The sequence below is a fragment of the Tupaia chinensis genome, unplaced genomic scaffold (assembly GCF_000334495.1).
Source record: "Tupaia chinensis unplaced genomic scaffold, TupChi_1.0 Scaffold000332_1, whole genome shotgun sequence".
Lineage (NCBI taxonomy): Eukaryota > Metazoa > Chordata > Mammalia > Scandentia > Tupaiidae > Tupaia > Tupaia belangeri.
Window position 1 is genome coordinate 2,191,404 of NW_006159826.1, and position 14,004 is coordinate 2,205,407.

At 55.7% G+C, this 14,004-nt stretch overlaps 1 protein-coding gene across 1 annotated transcript in view; it reads left to right on the forward strand.

Annotated features, from left to right (window-relative positions):
* The window catches only part of ILKAP (ILK associated serine/threonine phosphatase), a gene marked incomplete at its 5' end in the record, with an annotated part of 17,390 nt that extends 5,578 nt beyond the window's left edge, over nucleotides 1-11,812 (forward strand). Inside the window, 7 exon segments of the mRNA XM_006151946.2 lie at nucleotides 2,495-2,601; nucleotides 3,255-3,348; nucleotides 3,611-3,698; nucleotides 5,095-5,216; nucleotides 9,547-9,666; nucleotides 11,268-11,349; nucleotides 11,572-11,812. Of these exon segments, the coding sequence (XP_006152008.2) occupies nucleotides 2,495-2,601; nucleotides 3,255-3,348; nucleotides 3,611-3,698; nucleotides 5,095-5,216; nucleotides 9,547-9,666; nucleotides 11,268-11,349; nucleotides 11,572-11,712 (754 nt within the window).
* Between the last annotated feature and the right edge of the window lie 2,192 nt (nucleotides 11,813-14,004).

Here is a 14,004-nt window from a genome sequence, read left to right on the forward strand (position 1 = left end):
GTCAGCTGTGCTGCGGCTGCGAAGCTGCTGTGTGGGAGGTGACTCCACGGTGTGGTTCTGTAGGGCGTCACTGAGCAGGCATCGCGTCTGGCAGGGAAGAGTTTTAGTCTGTGACCCAGAAAGATCGAGTGGGAAGCCGCTGCTGACAGTGTGAGTGGTGATCAGGGAGAGCTTGCGAAGGAGCCCAGGGCCAGAGATCAGGAGCGGAAAGGGCACGAAGAAGAGAGACAGTGGGATGTACCCCAGCCGGGTGTGCTCGGCGGAGCCTTCTGGCTGAGCTCTTGCATAGGGAGAAAAAGCAGCCAGGGTAGCACGTAGCCTCGACGTTAATATATATGTATTATGTAATTAATGGCATATATATCACGGTTTTCATAACCTGGGGCTACGTCATACACATGGGCGCCCCTTCAAGAAGGTGATGGAAATGTATATTCTGAAAAAATTGTGCATGGATTGATATTTTTTTTTGGTACCAAAAGAAGCTTGTACATAAATTCCGTTTTCCCACAAACTTTTGAAGTCTCCTTGTACCTTCCGTACATGAGCTGACTCCAACCTGTGGTTAACGTGGATGGGAACATGGCCCGGTGGCTCACGTGTCCCCCCAGAGCAGTTGGTCGCTTGCAGAGGCCACAGTGCCTTCACTGCTGGCCTCGAGGCGGCCGTCGTTCTTGGTGCTGTGCTTAGAATGGCTGTGAGAGCGATGGCAGAGATCCCGAGGGCAAGGGGAGCAAGCCCTTTGGGGAGGTTTAGCTGGGGACACTCCGCCGTACACCAGGCTAAGGTGGCAGGCGTTCTGAACTGTAAGACAGACGGCGTTTACTCTCTCATAGCTCGTGACATTCTAGTTCAGAGTGGAATTACAGAGTTTGAAAGCAGAGCTCTATAGAATAAATGCCATTTCTTTTTTTTTTTTTTTTTTTTCTGGAGAGGTTTTTGTTATAGAGGGCATGCACTCTCCAGAGAGACGGAGATCGAAAGCGAGAAATCACCCCCTGGGGGGATGGCCATGCCACAATCCCTTCTTTGCTATTCTCCCCTCACGGTCCTGGGCTTGCATGCACATGCGCCCGGCGTGATTTCAAGCCACTGGATCCGGGACTCAAACCGTGGTCGACTAAATGGGAGTCCAGCAACATAGCCATTATGCCAACTGCTGGTCCCAGAATAAACATCATTTCTTAAAGGCATTTTCGTTAATTTCTTTAAACAGTGTGTTCGCTGCTTTTTATCACACATAAAAGGGCTCTTCAAAATGTTGGTGGGGTGGGACAGGTCTCGTAGTACAGTGGTTGAAGGAGCCAGATTCCAGATGAGCATGTGCAGTTTGAGTTCCAGCCCTGGCAGCTTAAAAAACAGCACTAGGCTCTTTGGCTGCATGCCCAGAATCCTGGTGGAAAAGACAAGTGGACAGAAAACCTGTGCTTGATCATACTGGGGGCTTCTCTCTCTCTGGCAAGCACATGCAGCCTCTAGCAATTCAACATTTATGGGAAATGGATCTTATAAAGAAACTGCACAGATGCAGTTTCCTCCAGTTCTCTGTCATCAGGATCCCGGGCACGTGTGTGCACGCCCAGCATGAAGCCCAGTGGACTGAGACTCAAAGCCCAGTCCCATCAGGATCCCGGGCACGTGTGTGCACGCCCAGCATGAATCCCAGTGGACCGAGACTCAAAGCCCAGTTGGCCATGTGGGAGCTGACTTCTGCACCTAACCACGTGGCTTAGGCCAGCCCTGAACTCGTATTTTAATTCCATTTTCCCACAAACCTTTCGAAGTTCCCATGTATGAACGTCATGCATTTTCTGGCAAAACTTAAAGGAGAACATGATTAAGACAGGCAAGCTGGGCTTTAAAATGACGTGTTAGTTAAAATCTAGTCAAGCAATACCTTTGGAGCTCCTACTCTGCCTTTATAGATGATGTTCTCTTGGATCAATAATTGCGTTAATGTTTGAACTGCTAAGTATAAATAGGAAAAAACTTAGGAATTTTAGTTTTATAAAGAGATCTCGATTTCTGAGGCCAGCGTGGGTTTCTAATATTTAACTTAAAATGCTATGGAAGTCACGTGTGCTGTCTCCATGTCACAGTCTTTCTCCTCCATCTGGGACAGTGTGACTGGTGTCTTGTCAGTGTTACTTTTTCTGTCTTATTAATGGTCATGAGTTGTGATTTAAAAGCTTCAGTGGGGAAGGAGCAGCAGGTGTATGGTTGTTAAGGCAGTGGATTCCCACATATCCTACTGTAGTTTGAGTCCTAGACCTGGCAGCTTAAAAATCAGGCTTGGCCCCAAACCCCAAGAGGAGAGTAGAGCAGGGATTGCAGTGTCGCCATCCTCCCGGGCGGTGACTTCCCATTTGCCGCCTTCTGTCTCTGGCAAGCACACGTGCCCGAAGACAGAAACCTAACCATAATAAAACAGCTTCAGTGTGGAAGTGAGATCTTTGCCAGGAGAACTGCGTTGACTTTTAACTTGTTCTTCCAGTACTCGGGTTTCCTATTTTGCTGTTTTTGATGGACACGGAGGAATTCGGGCTTCAAAATTTGCTGCACAGAACTTGCATCAGAACTTAATCAGGAAATTTCCTAAAGGTGAGACAACTAAATTGGTTAACACATACTTTGTTTTTCACCATTTAGGTAATTACATGCATCAGTCAGATGCGCCGTTTTGACTTTAGCAATGAATTGTTGACAGTTCGTTAAGAGCGAGGCTGAGCGAGGACAACAGGTGGTGTAGTGGTTTAGGTACTGGGCTCCCATATGGTCACCTGTGGTTCAAATCCTGGACTTGGTGGCTTGAAACTCACACCAGTGGCATTCGGGTGCATGCTCAGAGGCCTGAGAGAAGAATGGAGGAGAAGGGATTGCAGTATGGCCATCAACCCCCAGGGGTGATTTCTCAGTTTCTGTCTCTCCAGCAAGCACATGCTCCCTATAGCAAAAATCTCTTAAAAAAAAAAAAAGGCAGGGCTCAGCAGTGTGGCCTAGCATGGTACTTTCATACCTCTAAGTTAGTGACACCTCTCTTGGACATCTCTGAGGTACAGTGAGTATTTTACCTGTGCACTTGGGAAATGAGAAAGTCAAATTCAGATAGCACTGCCTTGATAGGTGAGAAAACGGAGTGGCTCTTAGCCTCGTTTTGGAGTTAACCGATGTGTCAAAGTCGAAAAGCAAAATGACAGTAGGAGGAGGGTAATCTTCCCTGCTTGAAGTCCTTTTCTTTGGCCCGTCTGTAACAGGAGATGTGATCAGTGTAGAGAAAACTGTGAAGAGATGCCTTTTGGACACGTTTAAGCATACCGACGAGGAGTTCCTCAGACAAGCTTCGAGTCAGTAAGTGTGCCACGATGGAGCCCGGCCGGTACTTTCCCCACTGCGTGCCGGGCCTCCCGAGAGCGCTCCAGGCTGGCGTCTATGCTTGAAAGTGCCCAGCACCAAATAGGCGCCTAGAGTCATGAGCTAAATCGAGAGGGAGACCAGAACCGAGGGAACGGTCCGTTTGAAACACGGAAGCCCCTTCCGAGTCAGCACTGGGACCGAGTCTCAAGTACTCGGCTGTCAGTGGTGACTGTGTCTCTGATGTGTCTCCCTCCAGGAAGCCTGCCTGGAAAGATGGGTCCACTGCCACGTGCGTCTTGGCCGTAGACAACATTCTTTATATTGCCAACCTCGGAGATAGTCGGGTACGTGGCTCTGGGCCGTCCACTTAGATGGCAGCACGTCTCATGGGGAGTGAGACGACAGCGATGGTGGTGGGAGACATTCCCTTCAGGAGGCTGCCGAGGGCGTGCTGCTGAGGGGCGTGCTGCCACGGGGCCGTGACCGCTGCGCGGGCGCAGCTGAGTGAGGCAGCCCACTCTCCGGAAGACTTGGCTCTACTGCCCCAGTCAGTCCCTTGTTTTTCTTTTCCCTTGTGGTTTTTTTGTTTTGTTTTTTTTTTTTTTGCATATGTGATGTGGGTCTGAATTTCATCAATATGCAAGTATCTCAAATAGTTGTAAACTTTATTTCTCTGACTTCTGACAGTAATAAATGAAAAATACTAACACCCTGCTTCTCAAAATCATTGTGATTTTGGGAAGCACGAAAGCCATAGCTAGAAAAGTTCTAGGAGCCCTTCATCCCCTGAGCCCAGGGAGAAAGCCAGGTGGTGTTCCCCACTGGCAGCAGTGGGGACTGACGTAAGCCTGGAGGTGGCTTTGTCAGGCTGGCCTGAGTCCCTTCTCACATCAGGGTCAGATACTCAGCTCCAGTGCTGCATTTCCAGCTCACTCTGTCTCGCCCCCGATGCATTTGGGGGTTTTTCATCAAACTCACGCCCGAGCACTAGGAGTGGAGCAGGGAGTGTGACATGCCCTCTGTGTTGGGCGGAGGTCCTGTTCTGATGACTCTCTAGCAGGCTAACGACCACATCCGTGTGTAGACCAAGGGACTTAGAAATCCCAGGGGGAAGCGTGTCCTCCCCCCAAAGAAAGTAAATAAGTAAGTAAACCGCTCTGGAGTCAGGCCCAGCTTGAACCCTGTCCCTCCTGTGTGACCTCAGGTACATCACTTACCCTCTGCCTCAGGGCCTCCAGCACAGCCCCGGTGCCCCGGCGTGGCCCTGGCGTGACCCGACTGCAGAGGCCAGGGCGTGCCGGGGCACTCGACTAGCATGCCCCACTTGTCCTTCCCTTTACCTCTGGTTGTTTCAAGGATTCACATCTTTGGTCGTGTTATCCCAAGCCAAAAGTGGCCTTGATGAAGCTGAGTGTCACAGCTGTGACAGTGGCTAGTCTCAGAATCGATCCAACTCTAAGAGCCCCGACTCCTGTCACAGCTGTGACAGCGGCCAGGCTAAGGGAGTGGCTGTGGCCATCCAGCAATACCTGCACCAGAGTTCAGACCAGCTCCTGGGTCCTCCCTGACTGGTGTTCCCACGGCCCCTGCGGTTTAGCGCTTGGCTGATGCCGCGTCTCTGAGTGTGCGGGCCAACGGAGGCTGAGCCTGCAGCTCTGCTGTTAGCGTTTCTCTCCAGCGGGTGACTGGGCTCTGGACGCATCGAACCTCACAAGGCTGTCGTCCTCTCCCCCTTCCTAGGCAATCCTGTGTCGTTACAATGAGGAGAGTCAGAAACATGCAGCCTTAAGTCTCAGCAAAGAGCATAATCCAACCCAGTACGAAGAACGAATGAGAATACAGAAGGCTGGAGGAAATGTCAGGTAACCAGGGGGGACGGAGGCCCTGGGCAGGGAGGCCGGTCAGCTGTGGAAGTGGCCTCAAGCCCTCAGAGAAGGAGCACTTTTCGCGAAACACAGGCCCTGGCCTGACTCTCCCGGAAGCACGTGTGCTGAGATGTGGTCGTGCAGGATTGAGGGGAAGACGTAATCTGGCTGATGCTGACAAGCGGGGCCTTTGGGAGGAGATCAGGGTTAAGGTAACTAGTGCAGGGCCCCAGCTGTCGACTCCTGGGGGGTTTGTGAGGAAGGGAAGGAGACAGACGTGTGGACACGGGTGCACCTTCTGCTGCTCTCTTCCCTGCTTGACACAGCTAGGAGACCCCACTAGCTGTGGCTCCAGACCTCGGACCTCCAGGCTGTGAGCTGACTGACTCTTAAATTATTCAGACTCAGAGTTTTCTGCTGCTAGCAACAGATAGGCTGGAACATGGTGTGCTCCATGAGGCTGTTTCAGAGCCTGCTGCTGGTGGTGCCGGTGGTGGTGGGCGGCCGTGGGTTCACATGTCCAGCTGGAGCAAACGTGTACCAGAAATGTGCCTCCCTAAATTTGCAGAGGTAAAGCCTGTCTCAAATTCACACTCCCCATTTGCAACACTTCAACTGTGCCTAAGGAGTTTCTAAGTTCTGTCACCGTCATGCTGAGCAAGCTGCAGTTTTAGGTGCATGCTCCTGGGGGGGACATCTGCAGTGGCTGGGCAGGGTGGCTTGTGTGCGTGCGGACTGTGGCCTCTCTGGGAGCAGCTCCCTGGCACAGAGGCCCAGATCTTGCCTGTCCTTGTCTTCAGCAGTTCCAAATCTGCTCTCTAACAAATCTTGGACGACTGCAAGGCTGCTCTGGTTTATCTTCTGCCATCTCTCCACAGCACCTGAAGGAGAGCAAAAGTCTTTTCTGTGAGGGAAATTCCACTCTGCAGACATTGCATCAAGAAGTGTTTTTTTGATTGATTGTGCATTCGACCATTAACATTTTACTTTCTGTTGCAGGTGAGAGAGGGGTAGTCCTCTCTCTCGGTGGCACTGCGCACTGCGGTTTGTCCTTCAAAGTGTAGCTTCTGCTGTTTGTTTTGGTAACGTCTCTGCCGTTGCCCTAGGCTGTCTAGCCAGTGGTGCAGGAGGCCTCTTGGAGGAGTCGGAGCTCCTGGATTAGGAAGTGGTGGCCACGGTCTCCTGGTCTATGAAGGCAGTAGGTCACGGGCCTCGTCTCAGGTGTGGACGGTGCTGTTCGGTCTGTGCCTCTGCAGCTCCTGTCCTGGTCACGGACGTGGAGCGTGTGACCCTCATGCTAGTGCTCATTCATCTCTGTCTCGTAACTGCGTTCTGCTCCTGCCTGACTGAGACGATTTCTCTGTTGACAGCCCCGTTGCTGCCAGTAGGGCTCGCCGTGTTGTGTGTACATCCTCCCAGGATGGCAGTCGGGTGCCTTAGGTCATGGACAGTGGGCTTGGAGTGCCCTTTGTCTCGCGCAGGCCCTGGCCCTCTGCCGGGTAGCAGAGCCCTCTGACCTGCTCGCCGTCTGAGGCAGGTCTCCCATGTTCCAAAGCTGTCTTTTCCCCACAAAAATAGTTTCTGTGTCTTTCCTGTAACTGTAAGGCAGGTGTGAGGCCTCCTTTAGAGTCAGATGAAGTGTTTTAGTGAAGATGTTTGTGGGGGCTGCTGCATATGCAGTAGGCCCTCTCCCTTCAGTAATGCACTGTTGGTGACGTGTCCCAGCACGGGGCCCTGGAGCAGCCACCAGGTGGCTCCAGGTAGCCCCTTGTCATCAGCAGGTAATCTGGGGCACACTTTGTGACCCCGTGCATGCTCCACTTCCTGCCACCTGATGGTCTTAGCATCTCTCTCTCTCTTTTTTTTTTTTTTTTTTTTAAAAGTTTTTTTTTATGGGGGGGGGCAAAAAAAAAATTTTTAGAAGTTTTTGCTATAGGGCGTGTGCACTCGCCAGACAGACAGAGAGACAGAGAGAAAGCAAGAAATCACCCCCCAGGCGGGATGGCCACACCACAATCCCTTCTCCTCCATTCTCCTCTCGGGATCTTGGGCACATATGCACACGTGCCGGGTGTGAGTTTTAAGTCACCGGGTCCAGGACGCGAACCGCCATTGACTATGTGGGAGTCCAGCAACATGGCCATTACGACAACTGCTGGTCCCGGTCTTAGCATCTCTTAATGATCCTTGTATGAATCATCATTTCACTGGGGATGGCAAAAGATGATTTCTGTAGTCTGTGGCTCCTTCCACATTTATTACCGGCCATTCTGTAAGGACAGTCTTTCCCTCATAAACAGGGAATGAACCGATTCTTCCAGAAAAGCAGAGAAGGGCTAGCCATGAAGCATGCAGTGGTCGGGTGGTACACACTGGTTCTCCCAGGCCAACGGGTTCAGGTTCCAGTCCAGTCAGTGTCAAGCCAAATGCGCATGTATGCAGCTTAGGCCCCTGGGATGGTGGGAATTTTAAGGAAAATGTTCATATGTGACCAGACCCCACTAGGGGTGGCCTCCCCTGTTGTGCATGTGCCCTCTGGCATTAAAAAAAGAAAAGAGGCAGAATGAGCATTCACCTCAGTCCTCTCGTGACTAGTCTGCAGAGTGAGGCGGCCATTGCAGTCGTGGAGCGGCTGCCTTCGCTCTGCGATACCCCCCCCATACCCCCTTGATGCCCCTGTGCCTGATGCCATCTGTCCAGGGCATCCCAGATCCGTGAGCAGGAGCTCCCTTGGCTGGTTCTCTTGTTCTTTCCACAGATCCGCATTAATCTTTAAGAACCAGAAACCGCTGGCTGGGATTCTCCATTTCATGGAAGGTGGGGTGGAGTGGTCACTAATTCTAAGTCTGTCAAGGACAGAGCGACAAAACACAGGTTTTCTTTTAGAGAGATTTTTGCTATGGGGCACGTGTGCTCGCTGGAGAGACAGAGACAGACAGAAAGCGAGACATCACCCCCTGGGGGGATGGCCACGCCACAATCCCTTCTCCTCCACTTGGAATTGTGGACATGCATGCACACATGCCTGGTATGAGTTTCAAGCTGCTGGGTCCAGGACTTGAACCATGGTCGGCCATGTTGAAGTCCTGCGACATAACCATCATGCCCTCTACTGGTCCCCACCCACCCACATTTTAAATCACAAATGTAGGTTTCTGTTTTTTACTTGAATTTGTCATTACAGGATTGTCTTTTCTTTGATTTAATATTTGTAGGTCTTTTCTGTTATGCTAAAAATTCTTGGCTCCTACCTAATAACCTTAGCACGTGTCAGTCAAAATAGTTCTGCATCTAGTATCAGAATTACCACTTCTCGTCAGCTCTGCTCTTGGCTGTTCCTCTCTGTTCTGGACTTGCACACCACGCTGAAGCCAGAGTGTCGTGTGCAAGGTGAAATGATTTCACCGTGGGCATGCTACCACTCTGGTCGGGAGAATCATCAGTTGGTTCTCGGTGTTCGGGTTTTTGCTCTTTGTAAACTGCACAGAGATGCTGGAACTCCTGTGCGTTGCTGGCGGGAGTGTAAAGTGGTCTGGCTGTGGGAGACGGTACGGCCGTCCTCGGGAGCTAAACGTCGGCTCCCCGTGTGCACCAGCGGCTCCATGCCTGGGTCTGTGGCCGAGAGCTGAACGCAGAGCCAGCCGGTGCGTCTGCACCCAGGGTTGCGCACCCTCGTCTGTTCCGAGGCTCCGCCTCTATGCACAGCGTGGGGTTAGGCCGGGAGCTCACCGGGAACCCTCGGCTGAGTGGGCGCTCTGCTCTGGGGCTATAGAGGGGGCCATTCATGGGCAGCCAGGGAGGTAGCAGCTTCTCCCCCTTCGGCTCTTCTGCACCCCTGCACCCCGAGGCAGGCAGAGAGCACCGCAGGACCCACGGCCCCAGGGAAGAGATGGGCTTCAGGGCCTGGGCGCACTGCCCACGGTGGCTGAGAGGGAAACAGAGCGTCCCCCCACACACACCGTCCCCCCACCACAGCCGTGCTGGCCCTGCCGCATGTTGGCGTCACTAGGAGCTGCAGAGTAGGAAACGCTGCCAGGGTTCTGCCCGGTGCGGTCAGGCCCGGCTCTGGGGTGTGGGCCCTGGTTCCAGGGTCAGGCTGGGCAGTCCACGGGGCCACCGTGGCCAAGGACAGCAGGAACAGTGGACAAGGACAGCAGGAAAACAAAGACCCGGCAGTGCTACGTGCTACTCGAGGCTGAGAAGAGCCGGCACGGTTGACGGTGTGGCCTCACTCCGTCCTGCCGCTTTGTGCTTTTGGGAGGGGGCTATGTGGCTGCGTGGCTGTGGGGCCACTCCCACGGGGGCTGACAGTGTCTCCCTGCTCTAGGGACGGACGTGTCTTGGGTGTGCTGGAGGTGTCCCGCTCCATCGGGGATGGGCAGTACAAGCGCTGTGGGGTCACTTCTGTGCCGGATATCAGACGCTGCCAGCTGACCCCCAATGACAGGTAAGGTGGCCTTACCCGGACCAGGAACCTCCACGTGACTGACTCTTCCCGACTCCTTCCCACGTATGAAGCCTTCGCCGAGAGGAAGGGCTGGGGTGCGGAGGAGCCAGCAGTGTCCTGGGCCTGGGGGTGTAGAGGGGCTGTCTGTGCTCCTGTGAGTGCACGGTGGGGGCACACGTGGACAGCTCCAGACCTGCGACCCCCAGCAGGGCGGGGTCCCTGTCAGAGGAGGGGCCTTTCCTGGCTATGGGGGCACACGGCCAAGCGTGGCCAGGCAGTGGCAGGGGGCCTGGGCAGAACGGGAAGTGCATTTAGGTCTGGGCTGGGGAGTTTGGATTTTAGTTCATAACTGGTGGAGAACCACGCAAGATTTTTTCCCTTTTTTTCTTATTTGAGAGATTTTTGCTATAAGTTATGTGCATTTCTCAGAGAGACCGAGAGATGGAGAATGAAAAGTCATCCCCCAGGGTGGGGGATGGCCACGTTGCAATCCTTTCTCCATTCTCCTCTCAGGATTTTGGGCACGCAGGCACATGTGCCCGGCGTGAGTTTTAAGCCACTGGGTTCAGGACTTGAACCGCGGTCAACCACGTGGGAGTCCAACAACAGCTTCACGCCATCTGCTGGTCCCGCCACAGAGGTTTTTAAGCAGAGCAGGATGGTCTGAGGAAGAGACCATCTGTTCAGTTGTCCACGTCCCACTCCATAGGCCTAAACTCGGCACCATGGCCAGCCCGGGTAGAGTCCTCAGCAAGGCCTGGTTGAGGACGACTTTGCCTTATGGGGCACAGGAGACCTGCTGAGTGGGTGCAGTGCCCGCTGTCCAGTGGGGCCGAGCGAAGGTGGGAGCAGGAGGGAGGCAGGGAGAGCAGGGCTCTCGGCCGGCCGGAGTCGAAGGGGCAGTGCAGCCTGCCTCCTGCCCCAGGGCGGCCCACGAGGAGCTCGCGCCTTGCCCGGCTCTGCACGCCAGCCCCCGGGACCCCCTCACGTTCCCTGGCTGCCAGCGACTTCTTCCAGCTGCGGCCCCGGGTACTCCTGCGCCGCTCCTCTGGCTTCTGAACGGCCCGGGGGTCCTGGCCGCCTCTGCCTGTGCTCTGCCCGGCTTTTCCAGCCACCCTCCTGGGGTTGTGTGCGGTTCACTACTCAGGGCCAGACCCGTCCCGGTGGTGTCCTAGGCGAGGCCCTGGCGGAGCCCCGGGAGGAAAGGGGACGTGGGTGGGGTGAGCAGAGGAAGGCAGACCCCGCCGTTCTGCTGGGAGCGCCCGGCCAAGGTGGCAGGCTCCCAGCTGAAGGGAGAATCCCGGGTGTACAGTGGGCACTTCTGTCAGGCACAGGGTGTGGTGGCAGAGACCCACGGTGTGCTCTTTCAGCACGGGGTTTCCGAGCTGTTGAGAAAGCGCGGCCCGATGCCTTGGCGTGCTGTCCCGGGAAGGCCCGTCTTGGCGCTGGTCTGTCAGTCCTGCCGTTAGGTGATGAGTAGCGCTCTGACTCTGGTCCCATGGAAGCCGACTTGTAAAAACAACCTGCTCTTAGGCAGGGGTTTATTTTCACCCGCCCTCTGGGCCATTGCCGTTTTACCGTCATTTCTTCCTGGGTTGTAGGTTCATTTTGCTGGCCTGTGACGGGCTCTTCAAGGTCTTTACCCCGGAAGAAGCCGTGAACTTCATCTTGTCCTGCCTCGAGGTGAGACTCACGAGGGGTGCTCGCGGTTAGTTCTAGTAGACGTCTGAGACCCCGTGTACCCCATGTACCCCAGGACAGCCCTCACGCTCCTTTTCAATATGAGCCCGGCCAGGGGAACTCCTGGTCAGCTTGTCTCCCCCCCGGCCCGGAGTGGCAGGGGAGTGATGGAGTGCCGAGTGCAGTCCAGTCGCCGAGTCACTGTCCTGCTTTCCTGGCGGGTAGGACGAGAAGATCCAGAGCCGAGAAGGGAAGCCCGCCGTGGACGCCCGCTACGAGGCGGCCTGCAACAGGCTGGCCAACAAGGCCGTGCAGCGGGGCTCAGCAGACAACGTCACGGTGATGGTGGTGCGGGTCGGTCGCTGAGGCGCGGCGTCCACCTGGGGCGTCAGTGTGTGCACATTTCTCGTGTTGCGTGCTCCTGTGGGTCTCCCGTGGTTGTAAATAAAGGTTTCTTTCTTTTTTTCCCAGTCTTCTGTTCTCTTACTACACTGGGAGCGCCTGGCGACCCTGCAGAGGTGCCGTGTTTGCGCTGGCATGTGCTCCCGGCTCTTCCTGGTACCAGCAGATGCCGCCAGCTGCTTGCAGCTGCGCTCCGGCCGGGCATCTGTGCCCACTCAGCCCCACGCTGGTGCTTTTGGGGCATGGCATTTTGCAGTGAGGATCTCCAAGGCCTGACTGACGGCACTGGACAGGGCAGGAGCCTCTTCAGACCGTTCCTCCCGAGAGATCCCAGGAAACCCTCATGCAAAATGCCACTTCCCCAGCTGACCCGGGTGGTCAGGCTGCTGTGGGGTGTTATCGCCTCTGTCCGCAGTGCCTGAATTGGGGGTCTGAGCAGGTGGTCCACACTGGGCTGAGACCTCCAGCCACACCTCCCAGAAGCCGCCTGTGGAGATGCATGGGCTGGGCACGCCACACACTCTCGCAGGATGGACTAGGGACCCTGCATGCTCTTCCTGGAGACCCCAAACCTGCTGCTGTCGCTCTGTTTCTCAGTAGAGCAGCCTGTAGGTGCTACTGTGTGAATATTTGACTCAGGATGATGTAAGATGATCAAAACTGGCCTTTTTGGAATATTCTCTGGCCCCTGCCCAACCTGTGTGCACCTGGTCAGTTTTGTTGCTGGAGCTCAGCGTGCAGCCCTTGGCGGCTCAGCTACGGCCTCAGGCATCCCTTAGACACTTGGGGGTGCGGGCTTGAGCACAACCATGACAGTGTTGGTGCTGCCGCCCTCCCCCTCCCCCCAGCAGCAAGGGCCAGGAGTCCGTTTCTGTTGGGGACTGGGACGTGTCATGGAGGTGAGCCTCGGCACCTGGGAACTAGGCGGTGTGCTTTATTTGTGGACACCAGGTGTCAGTCTGCACACTGGGCTGTGGCGCAGCTCCCTGATCCGGGCGGGGCTTGGCACTGTGGCTTCACTGGCAAGATTCCCCTACTTTCCTGCTAGTGTCAGGCATCCCAAGGAGCCTGCCTGTGGCCAGAGATCACCTGCCCAGCCCACCTCCGGAGCCCTCGCTGCCCTCAGTGAGCATGGCTGGAGGATCCGAGGCTGTCTGCAGGCCGGCCCGTGTCCCTGCCCAAGTGTGGCTGAGGCCACACAGTGCGGAGCCGCCGTGAAGGCACTGCATAGGAAGCACCGCGGTGACCCGGATCCCAGACGCCAGGAGACGACGCTGGCTTTCTCGGTGGTCAGAGATAACTGCTGGAGATGTCTGCTCCTGCTGGATACAACGCGAGTCGGGGGTGTGGCCACCCCTTATCAGCGCAGGGGAGGCAGGCCCGGGCCAGCCCACGCTTCCTGGTAGGGTGGGTGCCGGCCCTACTGAGAATCCGTAGGGCCTGTCCAGGAGGCACAGAGCCGGCAGCGTCTGATGACTACTGCCCAGGGCCTTGGCCTGGGGCTGGGGCGATGTTTGGTTCTGGAGTGAGGGGGAGGGAGCCGGGCTCCCAGGAGGTAGGGGCCAGCCAGGGAGTCTCCTCCCAGGCTAAGCACACTTGCAGACAGGCCCTGGCCCTGAGGAGGGTGTGTCACCAGGTCCCTTGCAGCCCACAGGAGGGGTGGCAGGGTCTTCTCTTAAGCAGGCAGTGGGGGCCCTGGAGGGAGTTGCTGAGGGTTGTCTCCACCCCTACCCAGGGACCGTCCTGCACTGTGGGTGAGAAGTGAGGCCGTTTACGCAGGCTGCAACCCTGTCTCCTTACGGGACCTGCTCTCCCCCCATCGCTCCGTAGACCTGAGTGCGGACAGCACCTGGACGCCAGGTTCACTGTCTTCCACATCCCCTGTCCAGTGACCATCTGCCCCCCCAAGGCTATTGTGCCAAGGGCCCAGAGAGCCACCCTCAGCGTCGAATTGAATTGAGTGTCTGAGCAGGTGTCCTGAGGCAGAGCGGGGAGAGGCAAGCAGTGCCAGGGAGCCCTGGTTAGGTCAGGGCAAGGAGTGGCCGGACCGCGGGGCTGGCCCTTGTGGAAAGGAGCTGAGGCTGGTTCTCAGGCTGCCCGAGGCCAGGAGGGAGCTGGCTCTGCAGCTGCAGATGACGCGTGCCCCAGGCATGCAACCTTCCAGTGGGCCTTTCCCTTTGGAAAGATGGCACCCTGCAATTCCTGGTCTGGAGACTGCCGGCTTGCGTGTGGTCACCTCGGCAACCCTGCCACCAT